The following is a 15,181-nucleotide window of genomic DNA, read 5'->3' as shown; positions in this document are numbered from 1 at the left end:
CAGACTGAAGCATCGACTCCCACTCAGTCGTCCAAAAGAAACTACAGTTGTTGCCAACAAACCTGATTAAACTGACTTAAACAACCATGTTGCATTGTGTCTGAACACCTGCTTGAGTGTGTTGTTTTACTCTGAGAGCATGTAAACCAGTCGATCATGTATCAGCGTCCCTCAGTGAAGAGACCGGCTCGCTGCGACATGAGTGCTGCTGACGGATTGATCGACCCTGTGAACTCTGACAGCTGAATGTACAGTACAGAACAGACTTTGTCACTGATGAAGCGTCACATCTGTGCAGGATGCAGCCATGAAACGTTACAGGTGCGCAGTCTGTGCTCTAGTTTTGCTGCTGTGAACAAATCTCATGAAAAGTCCCAAACCAGCGAGATCTTTCTCAGAACATGTAACAACGGTCCGCAGGGTTTGCTTTGTACTATTTCCATCTGTGGATTAATACACATTTTGTAGAGCTGTGGGGAGAATTCATGGCAGGCAGACGGTGTGGGCAACGTGTGATGGACTCAAAATAAACTCCAGTGCCCACATTCATGGACATAAAGGAGCCTGTTTCACAGTGCATCAGTGTGGCACATTCATATATCAGCACAGTATATCAGGCTCTGGACACACAATACTAAAGAGTAGGTTGTCGGTAGTAACAGTTTTTTTTTGCGTGAGGTTTGTTGACAAGTTGCCAGCCGCATCCTTTGAAATATACAGCCACAGGAATCCTCAGCTGAGGGCTTCACCGCACTTAGTTTCAGTTCTGCGGCTGCTTATGAAAAAAAAAACCCTGTAATTTTCCATCAGGATTGTTTGAGAGGGGAAAAAAAAGTGGCTTCTCTTTGAACAGCCCCTCCTCACGCCACGTCTTCTTCCACGTGTAATTATTGGTAAAAGCGACGGCTGCTCTCGTGGCGCGGGCGAGCTGTAATTAATCCGCCCCCTTGTCTTTGTTGCTGTGTCTGTCCGAGGTGTCATGGCGAACATGACGGTCCCCATTATCGCGGAACAACCTCTTTTTATTGTGCTCAGACACATTTATACCGGAGTTAATGAGCCGGAAAAAAAGTTTCTTATCTCCACCTCTCTTCATTAACCTGAATGATGCTCCTGTCGCTGCTCATCCTCTCTCATTTTCTCCCTGTCTGCCGTGTCACGGCCTCTTGTACTGTACCTCTCGCTCATTAGTTCCCGTCTTGTTTTGACACTTGATTACGGCAAATTCAGACTATTTAATGTTTCGGCGCCGTTATTTAACTTCCCAGAGAGGCACTCATGCTATTCATCTGATTCAAAGGCCTGCATCCAGCACACTGTCTGCTAATTATAACCTGTCATGCAAGAGTGTAATTTTTAAAGTGTTAATCTACAGTTTTGTTTTGTTTTTTTCTCCTTCTTCTTCTTCTACTTGGTTTTCTCCCTTTTGGCTAATAGATAATTGCTGTGGTGTCGCTGCTCTGCAAATCTGCAGAAATCGCCTGTCGATCAAACGGTGTTGGTGGCAGATCAGCCATCTTCTTGCTTTTTTGTTGTTTTTATGTCCTTGTGTGAAGTGGTGCCTCGTCACTAAATAGTTTGAACACCACTTGATAAGTTTGGGATAAACTTTGGCTCTCAAGAAACAAAATGAGTTGCTGAGTGTAAGATTAATAATGGTGTCACACTTCAGGGTGAATCCGGCTGTTTGCTTTCTTGCCACGGTGACTTCCTGGAGTCTCATTGTCACCGTGAGGTTGCCTGGCAACATCTGAAGAGGAATTATTGCAGCACATAACCAAACGTAACACGGCAAATGTTTGAGTTTCAATACTTCTGGCTTTACAACGGGTTGATTTGTGGGCCTGTTTAGAGGAGTTAATGAGTTTTTACACTTTGCCAGCCAGTAGCAGAGAGCACCGATATGAGTTCATGTTCAAACTTGATGAGAAGCCTCATCAAAATCTTATCAGGGCTGAATGTAGCTCATGGTCTCATTTTTAGATGTAAGCAGTAGTTGAGGACATGCAGGCGAAGATAAACCCAGCAGGTGTTCTGAGCGATGCCTCAGCTGTTCTGATGAACGATGATTAATACAATATACTTTCTTTTTTTTGTTCACGTGTCACTTTCTTGCCATCTGTCTTTTCTTCCAACGCACTCTGGATATGGATCGATACCGCAGAGCACGTCCAACCATCACAGGCGGCGATATCGACTGATATCGGAGGCGCACAGTATCCGAGCCGCGAGGGCTTTCAGTCGGAGCGTCATCGCAGAAAAAAACCCCAAAACGTTTGTTGCTGTTGTTTGTTTGGGAACGTCGTGTAGATTAACCTGAGACACCAATAGTAGCACTTTTTTGGGGAAATAAAACACCTGTGGTTCAATAATTTGCCATGAAATGTGACGTGAATGGGAACCATGTTTTGTTCAGACCTTCTTTATTTTTACATGACATTGTTGATGACCGTGAATTTGCCCTTTGTGTCTTTTTAAGTTGGATAATTTGACAAGTTTTAAGTAGATTGTCATGAAGTTGGCTGCTGATATTCAGGTAAACCAGACGGGACATTTTAGTGACATTGGTCATCATCTGACTTGTCACCTGAAATCAACATCATCTTTAGGAATAGTGGTACGAATTAGCACGTTAGCATCCTCATAGAGCTGTTAGCAGTTGTGTTGCAGCAAATGTTGAGTTGTAAGAAGTATTCAAAAGTCATACTTAAGTAAAATGAAAGGTATGATGTTGAAAATATGACTTTCACTTCTTTAGCTCTGATGCAGCATGTAATCTGCAAGCTTACTAGAACTCGAAATCAATATATTTGGATATAATGTGGTGGACTGGAGGTATGAAGCAGCTGAAAACGTAAATACTCAAGTGAAGTACAAGTGCCTCAAAATTTTACTGAGGTGCAGAACTTGAGTAACTGTACTTAAGTTTCTTTCCACGTCTGATCTAAAGAGATGTGTGGAAACATCGCTACATAATCCTGAAACTGTCTGCACCGTTAGCACTCAGAGGAGATAGTTCAATACCTGTTTGTTTTTGTTTCTTCTTAATTGAACTGAATTGATTTAAATGAACCAGTGTGGACTTGAAACAGTCCTTCATGAATGTAAGTCCTGAGACTGATGCACTCAGGGGGCACGCTGACAGAAGTGTGAGACTGTCAGGGTGTAAGACGGGCTCACATCAGAGGCCTGTCGACCGTCTCCCTGTGGACTTGTCCCAGAAGTGTTTTACAGCCATTTTCACGTCTGCGTCTGGAGCCGACAGCAGCCCAGCACCTCACATTAAAACATCATTCACACTCCGCAGGAAACCGGACGGATCCTTTTGAAATTCCACCCGCACGGTTTAATCCTGGAGATGGTGGCAAGTTAGCGGTTAACTGAAGCGGCGAGCTTATATCATGTGGTGTTCGATGGGTACAGAAGCATGATGTTCATTTATTTGGTGAGAAACTCGCACAATCTGGAGGTAAATCCCACGTGAGGAGGGAGTTATTGTTGCCTGAGGTGACCTGTGGTTCAACATATTTGCATACTAATCTATATACTGTCAAAGCCGGACGTTAAAGGGGCCGTCTGTCAATTAAACACCACGTGAATCTGATGTATCGTCTCTATGGTGTATAGAAATAAGCCAACACAACACTGACAAATTCTCTCTTTAATAAGTTGCTAATGTGCTTGAAAACAATCGTGTTTCTGAACAATATACACGCTTCTTTTATCCCTGTGTAGCTCTCCACCATCTCACTGACTAGTAGTTAGTTGGTGTCTCTCGATGTCTAGTTGCCAGTTTAACCCTTAAAGGTGCACTACGTAATTTTGGGGAAGAGCTTCATTGACTGATTTTTTAATTTCAATACAAAACTCAATAAACAAACTCTCTCTGTTTTCAGCTGACCTTAAAAGACGACACAGTTTCATACTGTTTTACTTTGTGTACATGTGGCGGACCCTGCCGTCTTCCTACCCTCAAACTGTGGGATTCTGGTGGGATTTATTTTCCTCCAAGAACAGTTTGTCTGTTCAGTCAAGGAGGAAATAAATATTTATGAGTTTGTGTTATTGCCTCATTAATATTGTAAATATTATAATTTCTCCTCCAGAGCTACATGGTGCCCTTTTCAGTTATTCACCAAGAGAGGGATGGCCCTCTATTGGCTGCCAGGACTATTATTCAAGCCACTGAATCTTAAAAAAATGTGTCACTCATTCCGAACTCGTCATCAGCTGATGCCTTTGGATTGGCGGTCGGGTCAGATGAGTCGGGAATGACACTTAAAAATCAACTTTACTTACGACCTTAATTTCAAGAACTTTTGGATTTGTCATTTTGAATCTTCTCCTTTCTGTCCTTTGACTGAAGCTCAGCCTTGCTGAGTGTGGGTGGTAGTTAGCGGAGAAATGTCAGGAACAGGAAGGACAGTTGGTAGAAATAAAACCGAAGTAACGAGCAGCAGATCTGCGACAAACCGTTTCAGACAGAAAAGAAACGGCCGCTGATGCCGGAGAGAATCTGCAGGTCCGCGCTTAAAAAGCAGAACATTAAAACTGTAATTGCAGAAACAACTTTATTTGAAACAGAAAGATAAAATACACACATGAGTAGTTCCTAGCTAACCATCGAACTCACGGGATCACATTTAGTCTAAAGAGCAAAACTGTGGCAGCAGCTGGCAAACTGTACATCACAAATTAATATCAGGCAATAGTAAAAGCAAGAGTGGCCTGATTACAAATCCACAGCTTCTCTTTTCAACTTACAGACAGAAGAGTTACTATAAATACCATCACTTTAAATACACAGGGGACACACACGAGGGCAAGAATCTACTGATACTGAAGGCGTGTGAACTATCGGTGCAATCGTTAGAGAAAACTGCAGCTGTTACAGAACATTTTCCACATGCAGTCGTGATGAGACCCTGTTCAGAGTGTCAGGGCTTCATGTCTGCTGCCGCCCAATTATATTCCCCAGTGTGGTCGACCGTGCTAAGAAGTCCATAAACAGTCACTGATCCGGCACACACACACACACACACACACACAAAAGAAAAAACGCCACAACACAACGTCAGTGTATCTACGCGGCGCACCGATCCGTTTCGCAAGCTAAGAAAGCGAGACGAGCAAAGCGACGGTTTGTTAAATCCACAGGTCACGTGACACCGAGCAAAACATTCACTTCACTTCGCTGCAGCTCGAACACTGAATTCTGGATGGAGCTCACAGATTCTATATGTTGCACTACGTCTCTGTATTCACACTGATAAACATCGAGGTGTACAATCATTGCTGTGGCTGTAAGTGACGGAGGTCCCACTGTCTGATAAGGCGTGTTTAACACGGGGTTTATAAGTTGTACATTAACGTGTCTGTTAACCTTTTACAACTCAGAGCATCAACGAAGGTTCATGACTTCATGAACGAAGCTGTTCTGATCAGATTTATGAATTAGTTTTTGAAGGTTTGAGAAGCACCTCGGCAGCGGTGCAGGTTTGAGCTGACCTCCAGGGGTTTAACCTCTCTCTCCAGGCTGTCTCAGCACACTGTGACACCCTCCATCACGTCACTCAAAGCCCCCGGCTGAGGAAGCTTGAGGAGGTCTCTAAGTGCCCACCATGGGCACCAAGGTCTAAATTAAATTCTGGGGACCTTATTTCATCATCGAACATCATCGGCAAATGTTGGAACGCATTATGATAATGCCTTGTTGGGAAAAACGGCGCTAAAACGCTCGTCTGGACGGAGACATTTCTCAGAAAGCCCTGTTTACAAAAGTACCTGCCACTTAAAGAGCGACTCATCCATAAAATGATTTCCTGCCCATAGGTGAAGCCATTAGTGACGGCTTATAAACCCTTTATAAATGATGTCTTATCAGAAGCAGGGTGATGCTGTGGAAGCCGAAGCAACACGTAATAAACGTCATCATGGCACTTTTTAAAAGTCCGAGTTGCAGAGTGGTTTCCGTGACTCGTTCCCCCGCGCTGTCAGCGAGCGCTCGGTGGAAAAAGCTCGACGCAGCACTCAAGAGAGCTCGTGAAGGCTGAGCCGGAGCCTCCAGGGCACACTCAGCACAGTCTGTCTCGCTTTCCACGCTGTGCTCGAGGCCGTATACATGTCCTTCACAGTAAAAATAGGGCCTGTTTTGTCTGTGAAGGTTCAGGTGTGATTCACCCTTTAATGGACCGCCTGGCCTGAAAACATCAGGGGGGCAGGATGGCGTACACTTATGAAAGCTGCACAGGGCGAGGGGTTGGAGAGAAACCTTGTTTTCTTAGCTCGGACCCAAACGTCTCTGTACGGCACAGGCAATCAACACTTCTCCACTGATTTCTTCACTCGTTGGTGTTGTTTTTCTTGCTTCTGTCATCTCTTCGGCATTCAGGCATCACTTACCGGCTGTGTTGGTAAACGTGAACGTGTCGGGAACAGTTTCATGTTGCAGGATTTATGGGTATTGGAGTTCACATTTGGTAAGACTGTTAGCTTGCGAGTGCTGCGCTGCCCTGTGCAGCTTTAAAGGAGATCTGTTTTCTTTTTCTCCTTTCCTTCAGTGTGTTGTAGGGGTTCTTGTGCTTGTGAAAGATCTTGAAAGTTAAAAGGTCAAAGTCTGCACCAACAGAAGCTCCTCTCTCCCACAGAAAAGACCGCTCCTGAAACGCCTCGTCAGTAGTCCCGCCTTTAACTCTGTGACACTTCGTGACATCACGAGATGCAGTCATGTCACACACTTAGCAGCTAGTTTGGCACGTAAGAACTGATTTAGCGTTGTTGTTAGCTGTGCTGGCTCAGGCGTGTGTAAGCCGACCAATCAGAGGAGAGAGGGGTGGGGCCTTAAAGAGACAGGATCTAAAACAGAGTGTTTGTATGTTCTGTGTTTTTCGAGCATATTCTAGCAGTAACCTGAAATAAAATGATGAACCCTGAAAATAAGAATGATATGTCTCCTTTAGAGATCAACAGTCTGTGCTGGACTGAGACCAGATATACGAAGTGTTAATGGTGTTTTTGCCCACGTTCATGTTTTATTGACTCACACAGTTTATCATGTGAGGCGAGTCTGAGATGAGATAACAGCTATGTGATTACGAAAGCTTATCTGTCCGCGTTTGTCGCTTTACAACGCACGGTATCATTCTCGATGAAGTGTTGTTTGGCTTCACGCCTCAAAGACTGTCATTACTCATCACTGGCTGTAATTGGTGTTTACATCTCTCTATACAGCAGTCTGGCTTCAGAAAAGGTCAGCAGGCACTCAAGGAGCGATATTCCCACTTAACAGACTCCGTTAAACAATCCTCCGTTGGTCTCTGAATCTCAGGCGTCGCTGAAATTCACCTTCCCGTACACGCAGGGATCTGGGAACATTTTCTGATCCGACAGCAGCTCGTCCGTGACGGTCAGCTCCTCCAGCTCGGTAGTGAAGTGATCGGTGCTCTCCACCATCGACGTGTCCTTCACCGCGCTGTACGTGAGGGCCACGCTGTAGGTGGCCGGTTTGTCCGAGCCTTTCCTGCCGCAGCGGCAGATCTTGCGGAAAGCGGCGCGGAACTTCTGCGACATGGCGTTGTAGATGACCGGGTTGATGGCGCTGTTGAGGTAGATGCAGACCCGGCAGAAAAGCAGGAACCAGCTGTCCAGGTAGGCCTGGTCCAGGCAGGAGTTGACCACCACCAGAGTGCGGTACGGCATCCAGAGCGTGGCGAACAGGATCACCACCACAGCCAGCATCTTGGTCACCTGCAGAGGGAGAAATATCGGGAATATCAGACCAAAGTGGGCAAATCAAATCTATTGAGCTGATCACAAGTAAATAAAACTAACAAATATGGAGCCATACATCACATTCAGTTCTTCTCTTTATGATTTTGATTTAATAGACAGAAAGACGCAATCAAACCTTTTTTTTCTCCGTCGTCACTGATTGACTTCCTCCCTTTTATAATCTCAGTTTTTAAAGGGTCAGTTTGAACTGCTTGACCAGACAACACTTATACGTATCATTTTAATAAATTTATTAAGTTATTAATCATTAAGTCTTTTTCTTAAACGCGGCTGGTTGGAGCTCCTCAGATGTAAAGGACTTTCTAGTTTTTTCACAGGATACTTGAGGACAATTGAATGTGACAGAAAAAGGAGATGATTGAATAAAAAAACTGAAGCGATATGCTTTAAGGAGTGGAGTGTCAGGCTTTTTCACGGCAATGTAAAGTGCCAAAAATATTTTTAAAAACATGGCATACACTTAAAACAGCTAGATTTATTTTAGGTGCCTAAAATACATTTTTCTGCCTGTACGGTTTCAGCAGTAGAATCTCTGCTGCCTGCCGACGCTGCACGCTGCTTCTCCACACAAAATAAACAAACTCTTGCTTCAAGGTGAAATCTCATTTAATTTAATTCTATAACATTGTTTTTCTTCTGGAAGTTGAGTTCTACGGTGAGGTTACAGCAGGATTTTGTGTGGAACAAAAGATAATCTCAAACCATTCAGTCCTGTATTGGCAATTCATCTTTGGATTAAGACGAGTGTAACGATGCCTAATTCAAAGACTGACTGTATTTTTTTCTCAGCAGTATTTTCTTCAGTTTCGTGGCATTTTGACAGAAATGTTCTGCCTTACTCATCTTTTATCACGACAGTGAATTAGTTAAGTAGTTTGAAGGTGAACTACTTTTTTATTTTCCTTTTTTCTTTTTTTTAATCATAAAGTACGTCAGTATTTTAAGGCAATTTACTCTGTGGGCTAAATGTCAAAAGATGTGGAGTAACACTGTCAGACTTCAGTGATGTCACGTCATGTGTGAGCAGCATTTTACTTTTGTAGTTTGCAGTATTTGTTTAAACTGTAAATGTAGTGAAGGAGGGCAGAGGACAGCTCCTCCTCCTGGAATGCAGTACAGTACAGTATAGAGTGGCACAGAATGAAGTAGTACTTGAGTAAATGTACTTGGATACATTTCAGCACCGTTCATTTGACTCATGTGTGACTTGTGGCTCAAATAAAAGTGATCTGATCTTTTTGTTCTGAGCTCATTAACACACATCGGGGTCCAGGTGTGACTGTGCGCCTCCTCTCACCTGTCTGCGGGAGCTCGCCGTGGAGCTGGAGTGGCGGGAGTTCTTGCAGCTGGTTTTGTTGTTGACGTTGTGGTTGTTCTGTCCGTTCTTCTTGTCTTTGGGGTCGGAGGGCAGCGGGTTGAGGAAGAGGATCCGGGCGATGAGCCCGTACAAGACCGCGGAGAGCAGCAGCGGCAGCACGAAGAAGACGCCGAAGTCGAAGAAGTAGATGGGTAGATAAAACTTCCTGGAGACTCTGTAGCCGCAGGTGATGATGGTGATGTTGTCGTACACCAGCTCCTGGATGTCTGACAGGTAAAACCACATCACGCAGTACAGAGAGGTGAAAGCCCAAACGAACAAAATGATCTTTTTCGCTCGGGAGAGGGTGCACAGAAACTGAGCTTTGATCGGATGGCAGATGGCGATGTATCTCTCGATGGTGAAGGCTGTGATGGAGCAGGAGGACGCGTTGATCCCCAGATACTGGAAGTAGGTGATGCAGAGGCAGCCGTAGTGTCCGAACACCCAAGATCCAAATAAACTGTCCGTGATGGAGGGCAACCCGGCCGCCGTGAGCACCATCAGGTCAGCCACGGCCAGACTCACCAGGTAGCAGTTGGTCGGAGTCCTCATGTGTTTGGTGGTGAGCACCACCAGGATGACCATCACGTTGCCAACGATTCCAAGAGCGCAAATCACCAAAAGCAGCAAACTACTTATCACTTTGTACGGGATGCTGTAGTCCATCCACACGCCCAGAGTGTGATTGAGCTCTGGAGCTGCTGTAAAGTTCTCCATCTTGTTGTTTCAGCTAAAAAAATAAGTAGGTTTTGGGGGCGAATGTTGCCTCGTGACGCACCAAACCGGTTTTACGCGCGACTGAAGCGAGAGATCAGTCAACTCTGCGCGTCCTCAAAAAGTGTAAAGCGATCTGAAAATGTCCACCCAGCAGTGCTGTTCACATCAGACCATCATAACAAGAAGTAGAGCTGCTCGCACTCCGCTGTTAACTCACTCCGCCGTCGTGGTCGTGCGTAAAAGGCGATGCGTCGCCGCGTCCTCGTCAGAACAAACTGTGTCGGTCGGACAGATGGAGGTTTGGTTTTGAGCCGTGCTCCTCTCACCAGCTGTCATTACGCATGCGAGGGGATTAGCCCATCATTACATTTCCGACTCGAGACCTCCCTCATCAACAAAGCTGCTCAGACGTCAAAATGTACCAACATGTTTGTGTCTCTCTGTCGCTCTGATGCTGGTTGATAACTTCCAGAAGGCTGCAGACATCAGAGTCAGAGCTGATTGAAACACTCTGTTTCTCTCCGGACTCTCGATCCTCACAGCTATTTAAACGTCAAAATCATAAATCTTTTGTGTCTTTTATGAAGCAGCCTCGCCGCTGATGACCAGCTCAGCTCAACAGGCTGCCTCTTTAATAAATTACGCTGCATTATGGAACGAGCTGCTGCAGTCGCCACATTGTTTTCATGCCTTCTCAATAGGAATATAATTTAAAAGTGGATTTTATTTGGAACATTTCTTCAAGTTTTCTTCAAGTTACAGCTGATGGATGAGACGATGGCATCTCTGTAAGATGAAGAACATGTTGTCAAGTCTCCAAACAAAGTGTCCAGATCATCGCTATGAACTGATTTTTCTCTTTCCAGGCGCAGTTGGGCAGGAAAGACCTCTCAGCCCATGTAGAAGATGTTAAAGCTCCCGTCCACACATACAGAAACTCTCTTATGTGTGTCTGACATTGTTTTTGCAGAAAAAGGTGTAAATACCACAGTAAAGGGGCACTGTGTAGTTTTGGAGATTAAATTTATAATCAGAATTTTAATATTTAGAATATTAATGAGGTAATAATACAAACTAAAGTCTGTCCACAGTGTATATGAACTGGAGACTCTCTTCAAATCAGATTTATTTAATTTTTTTGTGAGCACAAAGAAAATTTCCACAATTTTAGCAATAAATGTGAAAATAGATTTCCAATGCTACAAGCACAGTTTTTGGACCTTAATGTTCTACATGTTTGTAGTTTCCTTTAAAATCAGTTTCCTACTTGAAGAAAAATCTCTGCTCGACGTTACATTGATTCATTATTATGCAAGCCAGTGAATAATGGCTTAAACTAGAGCCATTTAACTAAGCTTGTGTTCGTAATGTCGACTGCTGACTGGCGCTGGAGGGGAAATGCACTCCACTAATTTCAGAGAGGAGACGGGAGGCCCAGAGACTCTGGTGAGTGACTCGACATGAAACACACACAGACTCCCTGCATGCTGTCGCTCACTTACAGCTCATGTACAGTGAAGTGATCAGGCTGCTGGAGGTGGTGGACACACCATTAAGCACTCCGCACTGCTGAAGAAAATCCATCTGATCTCAATCTTAATTCACATGTAGTTCAGTCGCCACTGACCAACCAAAACTCACCGTGACTCTGAGTAAACGTGTGGATTCCTCTGGTTTGAACATTGTTGGAAACATTTTTGATAATGTAAGAACTCAAGAAAATATATAACAAAGTAGTTGTTTTTCTCGTAGTTTTTTTTTTTATACAGAATTCCTAAAATTAAAAAAAAAAAAAAAAATTAAATCGGCCTGTGAAATACCAACCATGAGCAAGTTTTTGTCCAATTACTCATATTCACAGGAAAATACTGATGAGCAGCAGCAGCTGCAGCCTTTATCAAGACAACAAAGAGGGTGTAGATTCAAAGGGGACAGATAAAGAACAGTGGAGATTTATGTTGAATATTAATGTCTTTTGTCCTACATATTCAGTATTATATGCTTCTGTTATACGCCATCTGTCCATTCTCCACCATCAGACAACTTCACGATACGTTACATTTCTGCAGCTTTATTCCACTGTAATAATCGGAGTTGTTAAAACATCAGTGTGACTTACTAAAAAGTTCCTGACACGCGTTAGTGTGAGTCCCAGAATGTGAACTGGTACTTCACACTTTGAGTCTCAGCCCTTCACTGTCAACACCTCCTGCTGAACTGTACATTCAATCAGCTTCATTCACGTGTTTAACCGAATGAGACGCTGAAGCTGTATGTTTTAATAAGTGAGCTCTTTGAGGGATAGAGCAGTCCTCTTTAGTGAAGCCAACGTGAAAAGCACGAGAAGACAGATCTGCAGTGACCTGCATTAGCTGCCACGCTGTCCAGCATCATGGGAACGTGCAGTTGTCTGTTCTCTGCACAACAACACTGTGGAGGAGGGAAACTCTCCTCCACACCAACTGTGCACATTCTCCAGGACCCGAGCTGGGAACGCTGCTCATCACGCCAACACGCACTTTATTCACGAGATTGTGCCGCAGGCTCCGAAGCTGTCAGCCGTCCATCCCGAGGAACAGGTGGACGGCGGGGACGGCAGGGAATTACATAATGGTGACACCCCCCCCCTCCTCTTTTTCTCCCATGATTCCCATCATCAGTCAGTTTTAGCTCAGTATCAATTTCTGTTCATCTGCTATTTCAGTCTGGGTGATGCTAGCCAATACAAATCTGCTGTGATTTTATGTTTTGATTGATTTTCTAAAGAGGCTCGTTGTGACAATCTGTTACAATTTACATTCATTTACAATTATTTATCACCTTTTTGTTGGCCATGTGAGAGCGGATTGTAAAGCACTGGTACATTTGTTGGCATGAAAGAGATGTTGGCTCTGCTGAAGAGGACTGCTCCATTCTTCGAAGAGCTCACTTATTAAAACATACTGTTTCAGCTTCTCTTTCAGTTAAACACATGAATTAAGCTGATTAAAGTGTTGACAGCGCGGGACTGAGACTCTGTCATGACTGACTGCATTCTCATTTTTGGGTGAAACGATCCTTTAAGAACTTGTTTTTGTGACTGGAAAACGGCACAAAACTACATTTTTCACTTACAAAAAGTGCAAAGCTTCTGTCATGTCTTCAGAACAGCTGATACCAGGCCTCTGCTGATCAGCCACACTGTTTACATGCTACAATCAATGTTAATCATCAGAGATTCATTATAATTATCATTAACATACAGGGTTCCTGTTTAAACACCTCTGCCTGATTACATTATTCACACAGCAGCTGTGGCAGAAAGAAAAAGGAAAGTCAGCGTGAAGGAGAAAATATGTGGAAGAGTTTTACTGCCACCTGAAGGACGCAGCTGAGCAGCACCATGACCGAGGCTGAGAAACTGACTACAAGTTCTATTAGTGCACATTCTTCATCCTTAATTCATATTTTTGACCACAAACTTGAATACAAAGAATCACTTTCCTTTTACTTTGACAGAGAGCAGTTCTATTTTTTAGTACTTCTACCCATTTTTCTTTATCTTTTTATTGTATCTGAACATCCAGATGTCTCTGAATTGACTGGAGGAGATTCAGATCACCTGTGCAGGTTGTGGAGGCTCCTGATTAATGATTGAGAGCAGCTCAGGGCGTCTTCCTCTGGTTAGACGACGCCCTTTTCCCGACAGATCAAGAGAACCGGGGGAATAGACCTTTTATATCTATAGTTAATAACATTAGCGACGGTTGTGTTGTATTAAGTTGAGCTGCTCTGGTGCTGTACATGCTCACTCATCGACACGGCTGGGGCACAAAGTGGAACCGTCACAAACGTTGGTCACACCTGTGCTTTTCTGCTTTGACATGTCAAAATGTCTGCTGTAGAAATGGTTCATGACGCACCTGAGTCACGCTGCGTCAGTCCTCGATGTGCTGAAGGTAACTGTGGGGAGGGACGTTTATACCGGCTGTGCTCTGGTCACAGCTAACTGAAGCTCACGTCATATTGATGTAATTCAGAGACTGTCAAAGTTAAAGGTAGAATCTGTAGGATTTGTCCCGGCTGTTCCTTAATGCACCACAAAGATAGCTGATTGTTGAGTCTCACTCCCAGGACGCCACATTTTTGGTTTATAAAGCGTCACGAGCAGCAACAAAGTGAGAAGATAAGAAAGTCGAGGCAGAGAACTGCAGGTACGAGACGCTAACACACCTTTTCTCCTCATTCCAGCCTCCCTCTCTGTCTGATTCTGTCTCGGAATGGGTTGAATTCACTCTCTTGATGGTGGGAATGTTTTGTACCACCTCTGATGATTAGTGTTGCTTCATTTAGTAGTTCAGTTCAGTTCAGTTTGTCAAACATTAGAACAGTTAATTTTTAAAAGACGGTATCAGAAGAAACGGCCTGTTATTTTGTTTCCTTGCATTTTCTAGTCTGAAGTGTTACAAAATGTACTTTCACTGTCAGATTTTTGACATTAGAGACTGAAATTAAAAAAAATACAATGACTCAATAAACCCAAACACGTCAAGTGCAATCCTAAAATTCCCATAATGCACCTTGGTAGTGTCTTCAAATAGACCATTTTCTACTCTGTCTGCGAAATTGCCCTCGTCATGTTTAGTATTTCCCGGAATGAAAGAAAAAGAAGAAGGAAAAAAACTGAGATCGCCCGATGACATCAGAGTGACATCACCAGGATTAATTTCTCAGAGTTGACAGATCTCATCCAGAGCCACAGACGACATGTACAGTATCTGTTTTCCGACTCCCTGTGAGTAATAGTCTCTAACATCTCATCCTGTTGGTGTGTGTGTGTGTGTGTGTGTTTTATTTCTGTCACATTTCATATTTAGAGAAGCGGGAGAGAAAACAGAGGAGGCAGATTTGAGCTCTGTTGAGCTTCAACCTGAATCCAGCAGGGGGAACATGTGCGACTGCAGAGCTGGAGGGGCGGTGGGGGGGGACTTGATGGTGTGGTGGCCCACAGATCATTACCTTTGACAATAACAGAAACAGTCAGAGGCGTGTGCCTGCTGCGGTCTCACCAACGCTCAACACAAGTACTGCTCAGATCTGACGGAGGAAAGATTATGATACCCTCCGCAGGTACCTCATGAATATGGATCAACTGAGCCTGATGATACTCTGCACCGCGTAATATATACAACGGCGTGTCTATATCTCCTCCCAAACAGCTATAAACCATAAAATGTGTCGGATCGTCTGAGTTATGCTGCTGTTATACACTGTTGCACTGCAGTTGAACACATAAGCTCGCTACTATATTGTTCAATAAATCAAAAAAATAAG

At 43.9% G+C, this 15,181-nt stretch overlaps 1 protein-coding gene and 1 long non-coding RNA gene across 2 annotated transcripts; one reads left to right on the top strand and one right to left on the bottom strand.

Moving 5' to 3' along the window:
- Window positions 1-4,552: 4,552 nt before the first annotated feature.
- Window positions 4,553-11,257, bottom strand: trhrb (thyrotropin-releasing hormone receptor b). Its single transcript, XM_037090406.1, has 2 exons — window positions 9,089-11,257; window positions 4,553-7,746 (listed from the first exon to the last, which is right to left on the bottom strand). Exons 1-2 carry the CDS (start codon window positions 9,866-9,868, stop codon window positions 7,324-7,326), a joined length of 1,203 nt encoding a protein of 400 aa, XP_036946301.1. The 5' UTR covers window positions 9,869-11,257; the 3' UTR covers window positions 4,553-7,323.
- Window positions 11,258-13,643: 2,386 nt separating this feature from the next.
- LOC119017174 lies at window positions 13,644-14,845 on the top strand. Its single transcript, XR_005074354.1, has 3 exons — window positions 13,644-13,806; window positions 13,982-14,061; window positions 14,725-14,845. It is a non-coding gene; the product is annotated as an uncharacterized LOC119017174 (long non-coding RNA).
- The last annotated feature ends 336 nt before the right edge of the window (window positions 14,846-15,181 follow it).

The sequence above is a fragment of the Acanthopagrus latus genome, chromosome 3, assembly GCF_904848185.1.
Source record: "Acanthopagrus latus isolate v.2019 chromosome 3, fAcaLat1.1, whole genome shotgun sequence".
Lineage (NCBI taxonomy): Eukaryota > Metazoa > Chordata > Actinopteri > Spariformes > Sparidae > Acanthopagrus > Acanthopagrus latus.
Note: the sequence above shows the minus strand (reverse complement) of the source record. Positions and strands in the feature narration are given on the sequence as shown.

Coding starts and splice junctions, on each gene's coding strand:
- trhrb (XM_037090406.1), bottom strand. CDS start 9,868: ATGGAGAACTTTACAGCAGCTCCAGAGCTCAATCACACTCTGGGCGTG. Junction 7,747..9,088: donor CGGCGAGCTCCCGCAGACAG/GTGAGAGGAGGC, acceptor CTCCCTCTGCAG/GTGACCAAGATGCTGGCTGT.